Raw genomic sequence first — 12,489 nt, forward strand, 5'->3', positions numbered from 1 at the left:
ATCCCCATGGAAAAGAAATGCAAAAAAGCAAAATGGCTGTCTGGGGAGGCCTTACAAATAGCTGTGAAAAGAAGAGAAGCGAAAAGCAAAGGAGAAAAGGAAAGGTATAAGCATCTGAATGCAGAGTTCCAAAGAATAGCAAGGAGAGATAAGAAAGCCTTCCTCAGTGATCAATGCAAAGAAATAGAGGAAAACAACAGAATGGGAAAGACTAGAGATCTCTTCAAGAAAATTAGAGATACCAAGGGAACATTTCATGCAAAGATGGGCTCGATAAAGGACAGAAATGGTAGGGACCTAACAGAAGCAAAAGATATTAAGAAGAGGTGGCAAGAATACACAGAAGAACTGTACAAAAAAGATCTTCATGACCAAGATAATCACGATGGTGTGATCACTGACCTAGAGCCAGACATCCTGGAATGTGAAGTCAAGTGGGCCTTCAAAGCTAGTGGAGGTGATGGAATTCCAGTTGAGCTATTTCAAATCCTGAAAGATGATGCTGTGAAAGTGCTGCACTCAATATGCCAGCAAATTTGGAAAACTCAGCAGTGGCCACAGGACTGGAAAAGGTCAGTTTTCATAACGATCCCAAAGAAAGGCAATGCCAAAGAATGCTCAAACTACAGCACAATTGCACTCATCTCACACGCTAGTAAAGTAATTCTCAAAATTCTCCAAGCCAGGCTTCAGCAATACTTGAACTGTGAACTTCCAAATGTTCAAGCTGGTTTTAGAAAAGGCAGAGGAACCAGAGATCAAATTGCCAACATTTGCTGGATCATGGAAAAAGCAAGAGAGTTCCAGAAAAACATCTATTTCTGCTTTATTGACTATGCCAAAGCCTTTGATTGTGTGGATCACAAAAAATGTGGAAAATTCTGAAAAAAGATGGGAATACCAGACCACCTGACCGGCCTCTTGAGAAACCTATATGCAGGTCAGGAAGCAACAGTTAGAACTAGACATGGAACAACAGACTGGTTTCAAATAGGAAAAGGAGTTCGTCAAGGCTGTATATTGTCCTCCTGCTTATTTAACTTATATGCAGAGTACATCACGAGAAACACTGGGCTGGAAGAAGCACAAGCTGGAATCAAGATTTCCGGGAAAAATATCAATAGCCTCAGATATGCAGATGACACCACCCTTATGGCAGAAAGCGAAGAGGAACTCAAAAGCCTCTTGGTGAAAGTGAAAGAGGAGAGTGAAAAAGTTGGCTTAAAGCTCAACATTCAGAAAACAAAGATCATGGCATCTGGTCCCATCACTTCATGGGATATAGATGGGGAAACAGTGGAAACAGTGTCAGACTTTATTTTTTGGGGCTCCAAAATCACTACAGATGGTGACTGAGCCATGAAATTAAAAGACGCTTACTCCTTGGAAGGAAAGTTATGACCAACCTAGATAGCATATGCAAAAGCAGAGACATTACTTTGCCAACAAAGGTCCGTCTAGTCAAGGCTATGGTTTTTCCAGTGGTCATGTATGGGTGTGAGAGTTGGGCTGTGAAGAAAGCTGAGTGCCAAAGAATCGATGCTTTTGAACTGTGGTGTTGGAGAAGACTCTTGAGAGTCCCTTGGACTGCAAGGAGATCCAACCAGTCCATTCTGAAGGAGAACAGCCCTGGGATTTCTTTGGAAGGAATGATGCTAAAGCTGAAACTCCAGTACTTTGGCCACCTCATGCGAAGAGTTGCCTCATTGGAAAAGACTCTGATACTGGGAGGGATTGGGGGGCAGGAGCAGAAGGGGATGACAGAGGATGAGATGGCTGGATGGCATCACCGACTCGATGGACATGAGTTTGAGTGAACTCCGGGAGTTGGTGATGGCCCGGAGGCCTGGTGTGCTGTGATTAATGGGATCGCAGAGAGTCAGACATGACTGAGGGACTGAACTGAACTAACAATTTAGAGTCAAACAGATAACATTACTTTGTCCTTTAAATATAATTAGAATAAATTCATGCTCATGGAAAGTTGTAAATTAGATCTGTTGTAGAGATAAGGTAATTACATCACAATCCCCAAATGTGGTTGATGTCCTTTAAATTTTTAAAATTTTAAAGCAAATATCTGGGCTTTTTCTCCAATGTGACTGGATTGAAGATACTTTTCTATCAAAATCTAAAACTTCACATTACACACATGTGTAATTTTTCTTAACTAGCTAGATAACAAAGTCATTGAACCTTATCATTTGAGTTTCTGCAACTCAGAATTCTTAAAAAGAAATTCCTAAAGACAGAGAAACTATCACAGATCAGAGGAGGCTGGGGAAACATGACAACTAAATGCAAGACAGCGCTCTGGCTTGGGTCCTGGAAGAGAAAGAGGGCAGTGCAGGAACTGGTGAAATCCCATACATCTGGAGTTCAGGTAATAATAAAAGCAATAAAACCAACTAGATTCCAAGTGCACACATGAGTGTGCAAGATTTCATTTTTGCAATGCAAAATAAAAATATGTCCATTAGTAACACAAGTGCTTGTAAAAATAATACTAAAGAATGAACAAACTTAGATGACATCAAAAGTCCAGCAATTTAAATTAGAGGTATGAAAATTTAAGGCAGAGGTTTAAACCATATACAATAAGACATTTTTATTAAAAGCAAGTCATGAAAGCATGGGCATAAACTCATTATCTGTTACCAAACAGACTTCAGAAATGTGTATAGAAAAAGAATTTGCTTTATGCTTCAGACCAGAGGAGATATGATATTTTCCACACAGACACTCAGGACCATTAACTCTGATGTCTAATAGAATAGTTGACATTTGCACTTATGTTTCCTTACCCTCCTTCAAAGATTTTAATTCGAATAGGCTCAGTTTGCTTGGATCCAATATCCTTATCTCCATGAATATCTCCTTTCCCTCTTTCCTTTAGGATACTTCCCACTAGTTTCCTTTCTAGTTTGCTGCCAAATAAAAAGGTCGCATCAGGTTTCATCTGCAGGAAAAAGAGAGAATCATTTTGTATGCATTCCCTAAAACAGAGAGGAAGCCCACATATTCCACTCTTTCATGGTCTCTGAAAATTAACCTAAATTCCATACTAAAAGGCCATAGGGTGGCTACATAAAAGAAGGGACAAGGGGGATAAAATCAAAAAAGAATGACAGTTTCTACAGAATGAATTCAACATTCTTTTAAAAACAAGACCCCATTAGCACATATACTGTGCAACACTAATAAAAATGTTAAAAACAAGTGCTGTATTTTGGAAGTAGCAAGTCAAGCAATCTCTATGCATTTCAAAAATATTCTCAAAAGTTATTAAAAAGAAATGGTAACTGAAATATACTGTATATTTTATAGATTTTATATTTATAAATCCTCCATTTACTTTTTTATTAGCATAAATTCCAAAATTGCCCTTATTAATATTTTTATAATTTTACATGTAAGGCAATAATTGTTCATGCAGAAGCAAACCCACTAATCCTTGGAAAAATGAGTTGAGAGAAAAAAATATGTATTATAAATATAAAATAAATTATAGTAAAAAGTATAGTCAATGGGAACAACTCCTTCCCCAGAAGTTTGCAGAGTTCAGTTCTGACATCCTGCAGTCTCCTTTGTTGACTGAAAAAAGATGCATAACATGAGAGTTGTGAGTTGAGTTTAATTTGAGGCAAAATGAGAAAGAGTTGACTCGTTGGAAACGATTCTGATGCTGGGAGGGATTGAGGGCAGAAGGAGAAGGGGACGACAGAGAATGAGATGGCTGGATGGCATCACTGACTTGATGGACATGAGTCTGAGTGAACTCCGGGAGTTGGTGATGGACAGGGAGGCCTGGCGTGCTGCGATTCATGGGGTGACAAAGAGTCAGACACGACTGAGCAACTGAACTGACTGACTGACTGAGAACTGCAACCTGGGAGACAGCACTTTAGATAGCCCTGAGAAACTGCTCCAAAGAGTTAGTGTATGTGTGTGTTAGTTGCTCAGTTGTGTCCAACTCTTTGTGAACCCATGGACTGTAGCCCACCAGGCCTCTTTGTCCATGGCATTCTCCAGGCAAGAATATAGGAGTGGGTTGCCATTCCCTTCTCCAGGGGATCTTTGGCCCAGGGATCAAACCTGGGTCTCCTGCATTGCAGGTGATTCTTTACCGCCTGAGACACCAGGGAAGCCCCAGTGGTAGTGGGGGAAGGTCAATATATGAGATTTTGGTGAAGGGGGAGTTCAGTGCCATCAAACACTCTTCTTACAAAAGGTTTTCTGCCAGTCACGAGGAGCTGATGTCACTATGAAGGGATTTAGTACTTTTCTAGAAATGAGGAGATGCAAGGATTGGAAACTACTCATTGGCAAAGACCCTGATACCAGGAAAGATTGAAGGCCGGAGAAGGGGGCGACAGAGGATGAGACGGTTGGATAGCATCACTGAGTCAATGGACAAGTTTAAGCAAACTCCAGGAGATAGTGAAGGTCAGGGAAGCCTGGTGTGCTACAGTCCATGGAGTTGCAGAGAACTGGACACAACTGAGTGACTGAACAATAAGGACTGGAATCATGGAATCAGTTCCTGAAAAATATCTATGTAAAGACCTGTTCCACCAGTTTCCCTGGAGTATAGAGTGCTTCACTCTCTACCCTGAATACCCTTCAGGGCATGTCGAAGGTCAACAGCTACAGAAGCACAGGTTCAGATGCAATCTCCGCAGAGGCAGATGGTAAATGCCCTTGGCAAGCACCAATTTGTAACTGACACCTTCCCGATCTTTCCTCTCTAGTGCTCACTCCTTGTTCTATGTCGTCATTTCACAATTTCCTGAATTCCTCACATCACCAAAAAGTTGATTTCCTAGGTCACTAACCCAGGTCGTTTGGAAGGGGGAGGAACTCTAAGGAATTAGCCCCTGAGGTGGGATTTCACAGCACCTAGCCGGAGAGATGCTTTGTGCTTGGGACAGTCCTAAGACCCTCATAACTAAGTTCATGTCAGTGGTTAAGGCCTGTCTACGGAGGATTCTGCCCACCTTGGCCTTCACTTTACTTGTATCTTTTTGGTCGTACATTCTTTACTACGTTATTCTGCTCAGCAATCAAATCCACAACACAGAACACTTTCAGAAACAAAGTTTGTTACCTGAGCAAACTGCTTCCAAGCACTTGACGATGTCAGTTTGCCAGTTCCAGGCCGGTGCATCGCAGCCAGAGTATAAATTTCTGCAGTGATTTTTTGCTTGGACCTCAGAAGAGCCAGTGTGGTCTTGGTGTTCAATCCGGATGGGTTTGGGTTACAGGAACTAATGCACCATGAAGCATAAACCGAGGATTTGAAGGTGGCCTGCTGCACATAATTGGGTTTTGTATAATTCAAGAAGCACCAACTCACAGTTGTTGTTGTCCGCAGACTGGGGAACTGAAGAATCTGCTGGAAATCTACCATGTCCGTGAAAAGAAGAGTTGAATTCGCCACTTTCCCACTTGGGCCTGAGGCCCTGTGGACCAGCACACCAGCAGGCAGCTTCTGGCCCTTTCCTTGCTCTTCGAGCTGACTGTCCCCAGGTGGTAAGGAGGAGGTCTGAGGGCTCATGCTCATATCAGAGGCTGTCTCATCAATGTCCAACTCATCTGAGGACTCTTTGCTTTCTGACTGCCCACTGGATGACTTCTGCCCCAGGGGGGAAGCTCGGGAGCCTGGCATGACAGGCTCCCTTGAGGGCACACTGGAAGAGGGATGGTCTTGAGATGAGGAGGGGGACAGCGAGGAGAAGGAAGATGACCCTGACGCCGAGCCATCCTTTGGCTCAGAAGCACAGCCCTGTCGAACCAGCTGGGGTTTCTGGGGGCGGGAGAGATCCTTCTTGATGTCTGAGTTGGTCAGCTCCACGGCGCTGAGCTCCTCCACGATCTGTCCATACATCTTTTCTTCCTTGACTCGTTTCTGCTGCTTTGTTTCCATGAAGAGTTCTAAGCTGCTGGCTGGAGAAAGCATACGTTTGCTGCCTCCCAGGGTGGCCACGCTGTCAGAGGTGGAAGGTAAACATAAGGGGATTGAGGACTCCAAGCCAAGGGGTAAAGTCTGAGGTACTTTCCAGATGGGGTATTTTTCCAAGCCTGCATGCTGCCCCAACACCTGGGCGATGTTAAATCCTATCCCTTGCATGGCCGCGTTGGTTACCAGGGTTCTTTGGGTCACATTCTCATCGACTTTGCATATGACAATGGCAGGGCTGTTCTGCCCAAGCATCTGAGAAATGCTTGTGTACATGACACTCCCATAGGATGGGACGTGCGTCTGGATCCTAACAGGAACCACCGTTCCCGGCAGGGACTGCAAGGGCCCAGCGCTCGCTGAGGCGAAATCTTCCTGAAGAACCTGCTCAGAGGGAGTATCCGTTGACTTGGTGCTCTCCCCAGAGGGAAACTTTGGAAGGAGGTTCTTTGAGGGTAGCCCTGATGTTCCTGAATAACCACCTGGGTAGGTTTGATCTTTCGTGTGTGCGTAATCAGCGGATTTCTTTCCAGTGTGTTCGGCCAAGGGCTCCAAGGGGTAGCTGGGGTGAACTTCTGCCTGGAAAGAAGGCTTGCCATAGCTCTTCGGAGCGTGCTGAGCAAGGGGATGGGGAAAGTGCGCCTGCCACCAGGGGGGCTGCTGGGCTGGTAAGTGAACCATACAGACGGTAGGATACTGGAACTGAAACAAGGCGCTCTGGATTGGAGAAAACGGGAGAGCCTCCTGATTGGGAAACAAATGTGACTGTTCAGACAAGTGCTTGCTTGCAATATAGGATGTCGGTTGTATCAAGGGATTTCTCAGAGATTCCTGACTATCCAGGTGCAGGATCTGCTGCTGGGCCAGGTGGAGGGGGCCTGAGCTCAGCTGGGGGCAGGGACCCACGACTTGCTTCCCTGGGTCCTCCGCCGGGAGAGGAGGGAGCACGGAGCATGCGTTGTGGGGCCACGTGGACCTGAGGCTGGCGTGTAGATGCTCCAGCTGCTCCTGCTTGACACCCAGATCCACGCCGGCCTCCCCCTGGGAGATCTCGGGAGAGCCGCTGAAGGACGCCTGGCGCACCAGAAAGCACTTCTTCCTCTCCCGGGATGGGGACAGCGCAGAGGCGGCCGACGCCCCGGCTGCGGGCGCGTGGGACAGGTTCCCATAATCAAATGACTTGCTCCGAATTTCTGGGACCTCCGTGGGGTGAGGACAAGGCATCTGCTCAGATGAGCAGCGTCGCATCTCCTTTTGGTGATGGTGGTGGCCGGGGACTGACAGTGAGTAGGAACCGGCGGGGACGGTCAAGAACTCCGAATGCTTTCCGAACTCATCCGGCTTGGAAGCCACAAGCTTCATGGTCTCCTCTCGATCGAAAGACATGGAGAAGCTGGAGCTGTGGGACAGGTTACTCTCTTGACTGGGGCTGCGGGAGAGGCCGGTGCCCGTGGACTCGAAGCTGGATTCCCCGGAGGAGTGCTCCATGTCCGCGAGTCGCAGACGCTTCTTTTTGGGCGGCAGCTTCTCGGCCGGGAGCTGGGAGAGGGTCTCACTTCTCTGGGGCCACTGGAACTCCTCCACCGGCTTTTCTGGCTCTTTGCTCTGCGTTTCCTTCTCTTTCTCCGGCTTGTCCGGCTCCTCGGTCACACGGATCTCCGGCACCTGGATGTTGTGCTGGCGCACCAGCCGGGGCGGCGCGTGGTAGGGCGGCGGCGGCGGCGGGACTTGCGGCGCGGGGGACGGTTTCCCTGCGCCCTCTGCGCCCTCCCCGGGCGGGGCCCACTCTGGGCTCACCGGGGCTTCGGAGATCTCGCTGTCGCACGTCTCGGAGGGTGATGAGGCTTTCTCCTGGGCGCTGGCCGCGAGTTCAGCGGACTCGGACCGCTCGAAGGAATTGGGGCGGCTCAGCGAGTTGGTGTGCTGAATCACAGAAATCACATTTCCAGGAGGCTTCCTGCCCGCTCCATCCGATTGCTTGTCCGGATCAGCCGACAAGGGTGACTCCTCCAACCCGAGAGAGGGACTCCCAGATTGCAGCGGGGGTCGACACAGGTCAAAGCGCTCAGGGTGCCCATGAGAAGGGTTTTCCTGTCCAGCCAGGCCAAACCCACTCCTCGCGCCTTCCTGCATCTGCAGCTTGGACTCGTAATCTGCAGTCGCGATGCCCAAGGGCGTGCTGCTGCAGATCATGGGGGTGTCCTCCTCGTCCCCCACGCTCTTTTCTTTCCGGCGTTTTCGAGTTTCGCAAGTGGTTCCAAACATGGTTGGCACGCCCTGGGATGGGGCCGAGGGATCCATGAAATACTCCCCGCCATGTTTTAAGGGGCTGATGCAGGAAGCATCCCTGTAGCTTTGCTTCATCGTCTCAGAGTCCTCCCACTTCTTATAGGGTTTGCGGCAGACGTCATAGTCATAGCCGACCCTGTCCCCAGGAATCAATTTCTTTTCCTTCAAAGATGGACCTGTGATGCTTTTGGACATCCTGCCATGGTGGTCTCCTTCCAGGTGCCCCTCCTGGACTGAAGGCAGCTCAAAAGCCGCTTGTCTCCTTAACATGCGCTGAGGTGGTATGCCTACTGTTCCTGGGTAGAACACATCATCTGAGCCAGTCATCCGCTCATCAAATGAGTGACTTCCTCTCAAAGAAGGAGGAAGACTTAAGTTAGTTGCTGAAGAAGTTGGCATTGAGTTGCTTCGAATAAGGGGTGAAGAGTCAACTGGAGCTTCGAGGAGAACTGGGTTGCTGCCTTGGAAATTGGCTGGATAAAGTTTTCCTTCATTCCTGATAGACGATGGAATCGTCTGGGATTGTCTTGACTCACTGTTGAATTTGGTGGATTTTAGCATGCCTGTCTGACTGGGGTCAATTTCCGCCTTGCTTGGGATCAGCTGTGAAACAGGATCTTCAAACATCTTGACATCTAACCTGGTGTTGACGTGAGGTAATGAGTCCATGGTGCCCTTCCTACCCATCGTGGCGCGCTCCTGACTTGTGGTTGTAACACTGAGTGTATTTCTCGGACTAAGCCGACAGTATTTTCCAAAGATGATTTCTTCATAAGACTTCGCGTTTGTGTTTGGAGGGCTGATCTGCTGCTCTGCACTTTCTGAGCGGGAAAAGTAACCAGAGTCAGTGCTTCCTTTACTGTGCGGGCTCAGAAGGTTCAGAGATGGCTCAGAATCTTGTCCTTTTTTCTCTGACAGTCTTAGTGCAAGTTTCTGTTTAACTGTGTGAGAGTCATCGGCCTTAGTACTTAAAGTCGGATTTGGTAACATATCAGAGCCAATATACTGAGAGCTTTCATTAGGTAAAGGAATTCCGCTTTTGGGGATAATCAAAATCGGCACCTTCATTGGACCTCCCAGCGATTCTTCCAATGACCCGTGATAGCCACCTCTGCTGGCCATTTCCAATGGAATGGGTGGGCCAGGACTCATTTTGTCAGAAGCCTCGACAAACAAAGAACTCTCCTCATCTGTGTCTGTACTCTGTTCACCGTCCGAATGTATTTCTGCTTCTACATCAATAAAACCGGCCTCTAGATCCAATTTTGATACAGCTGACTCTGTGAAAGGAACTAATCCTGCCTTAATTGCATGGGCATGTGACTTCCTGTGCTTGTACAAATTGCTCTTCGTCTTAAAAGAGAAACCACAAGGTATACATGGATATGGCCGCTCACCGGTATGGGACCTGATGTGTTTTTTCAGTACGCTGGGTTTGGCACATGCCCTGCTGCAGTAAGGGCAAATGTACTTGCCGGGCTTTTTGGGTTTGTGCTCTTTTTTGTGAGCATCTTCGGACTGTTCGATACTTTTCTGGGAGTATTGGCTATAAGCAGGGTTCAGACTTGAAATCTTTTTTCTAGGATAACCACCACTGTGGCTGTGTATAGGAAAGGAAAATAGGTCCTCAGAGGCAACAGATGGCAAAGGGCCAGGGAAAAGCCACGGAGGGCCTTCGAGGCTCTGGTGTGGCTTGTTGCTGTGCATGACCCCCTGTGGCAATGAGTGCTGAGGGAAAGAGAGTGAATGTTGGCATGAATAAGGACTTGGACGGTGTGGTGGGTATTGCTTCTCTGTCACTTGCTGGACCACTTCACTAGGTGAGGCCAGTTTCCCAGAACCAAAGAGTTGTGCTGATGCTGTGTTTCCGATATGCTCAGGATCAATTTGTGGTTGCCGCTGTCCTTCTTGACTGCCAAAAGTGCTCATCTTAATAACAGCCGATTGTTCCTGTCTCCATCTACCTGATGCTTTATCAGTTTCTCCAGACCTTGAGGTAGCTTTTTGTCCTAGAGCTGTGTCCCCAGTGTCCATTTTGTCACACAAGGTCTCAAGTGCTAGTTTGCTTGAAAGCCGTGCAGACTCATGGAGTGTCTTCAAACTGTCCCTTTCAAAGCTTGCTTGCTTCCATGTTCCAGGGTGTCTGCAAACTTGCTGAGTTCTCCTTCTCTTTAGAACCTTCCACACCCACCCCGTAGTCTGTGGGCATTTGATGGTAATGTCCTTGGACCGGGGCTATAACACAGTTCTCTCCATTGTAGAAATGTCCATCCAAAAGCTAAGTGCAAATCTATAAAGATTTCTTATGGCATTTGAATATTTTCAACTACGATGAAATTGGGATGATGAATAGTCTAGGAGAAATTTTGCCCATCAACTAGAGCAAAGTTCAACCGTCAGTTTCACTAAGACAAAATGGTCTGAAAGAAAACAGAATAAAACACAAAGAGATTGTCAATAACAGATATCAAGTAAGAAACTAAAACCAACCCTAAATATACAGCCTGAAATTAGATACAGTGAAAATATGTTTATTCCAAGAAATCCTTTTTATATCTGTTACACTAATTCCACAATTAAAGGTTATTAATTACAAATTTAATATTGTCATAAGCATAAATCTCCTAACTTTTGGTCACCCTTTTAAACCCTCCTTAATCTTGATAAAATAAGAGCATTTAAAGGAAAACTTTTGATATGTACTTATAAAATCATAAAAATTTTAAAAGTCTTCATTAAAATAAATTTAGAGCTGTTGCTAACCAAGTTTTATGACTTACATGCTAAGTGTACTACATATTTCTCTATTTAGATTTGTTAAATGTATAATATGATATAATTTACAAGTAGATAATACAATGTTAACATAAAATGTTATATGTATTATATATAATGTTAACATAAAATATAAGTATATTTTATAGCTTAAAAACATTGATTAGACTAAGGCTGGCTGCAAGAATTAAAGATTGTCACAGAGCTTTGGAAAAGGCACAAAAATGCATCTAAATAAAATAGTTATAAATCTTCATAATATGGATGACAAAATATATTTTGGGGAAAGTTAAAAAATATAATGTTTACCTGAATGGTTTAGAGTTCTCATGGGCATGATTGTCTTGTCGCTTCCTGGGTAGAAAATAAATACAGTTAGGAAATATTGTTCCATTAAGCTACAATACTGCCGATTACAAATGTCAATTTAAAATTCATTATATGTAGATCTCACAATGTTATGAGATGTAAGGAGATGGCAAGAGTGAAGACCGACATTTTAGGAATCAGTGAACTAAAATGGATGGGAATTGGCAAATTTAATTCAGATCACCATTATATCTATTACTGTGGGCAAGAATTCCATAGAAGAAATGGAGTAGCCCTCATAGTCAACAAGAGTCCAAAATGCAGTTCAGTTCAGTTCAGTCACTCAGTCGTGTACAACTCTCCGTGACTATGGACTGCAGCATGCCAGGCCTCCCTGTCTATCGCCAATTCCCAGAGTTTACTCAAATTCATGTCCATCAAGTCGGTGATGACATCCAGCCATCTTTCCCGGCATCAGGGTCTTTTCAAATGAGTCAGTTCTTCACATCAGGTGGCCAATGTATTGGAGTTACAGCTTCAGCATCAGTCTTTCCAATGAATATTCAGGACTGATTTCCTTTAGGATGGACTGGTTGGATCTCCTTGCAGTCCAAGGGACTCTCAAGAGTCTTCTCCAACACCACAGTTCAAAAGCATCAATTCTTCGGTGCTCAGCTTTCTTTAGAGTCCAACTCTCATATCCATACTGCTACTGGAAAAACCATAGCTTTGACTAGACGGACCTTTGTTGGCAAAGTAATGTCTCTGCAGTCTTAAAATGAAAGAATGATCTTGGTTCATTTCTAAGGTAAACCATTTGATATCATAGTAATCGAAGTCTATGCCCAACCACTAACGCCAAAGAAGCTGAAGTTGAACAGTTCTATGAAGAGACCTCTTGAGAAATTTGTATGCAGGTCAGGAAGCAACAGTTAGAACTAGACATGGAACAACAGACTGGTTCCAAATAGGAAAAGGAGTTCGTCAAGGCTGTATATTGTCACCCTGTTTATTTAACTTCTATGCAGAGTACATCAGGAGAAACGCTGGACTGGAAGAAACACAAGCTGGAATCAAGATTGCCGGGAGAAATATCAATAACCTCAGATATGCAGATGACACCACCCTTATGGCAGAAAGTGAAGAGGAACTCAAAA

The 12,489-nt window shown here is 45.4% G+C and overlaps 1 protein-coding gene across 17 annotated transcripts in view; it reads right to left on the bottom strand.

The window, feature by feature from the left end:
* The window catches only part of HIVEP2 (human immunodeficiency virus type I enhancer binding protein 2), a 222,470-nt gene that overhangs the window by 20,002 nt on the left and 189,979 nt on the right, over nt 1–12,489 (bottom strand). For all 17 annotated transcript variants that reach the window (XM_010851453.1, XM_010851459.1, XM_010851446.1 and 14 more), the window contains 3 exons: nt 11,333–11,377; nt 5,108–10,668; nt 2,805–2,959 (listed from right to left, as the gene is read on the bottom strand). In XM_010851453.1, the coding sequence (XP_010849755.1) occupies nt 2,805–2,959; nt 5,108–10,282 (5,330 nt within the window). In that variant the 5' untranslated portion in view covers nt 10,283–10,668; nt 11,333–11,377. The remainder of the gene's footprint in view (nt 1–2,804; nt 2,960–5,107; nt 10,669–11,332; nt 11,378–12,489) is intronic.

This window comes from Bison bison, unplaced genomic scaffold (genome assembly GCF_000754665.1).
Source record: "Bison bison bison isolate TAMUID 2011002044 unplaced genomic scaffold, Bison_UMD1.0 scf7180017864303, whole genome shotgun sequence".
Taxonomy (NCBI): Eukaryota; Metazoa; Chordata; class Mammalia; order Artiodactyla; family Bovidae; genus Bison; species Bison bison.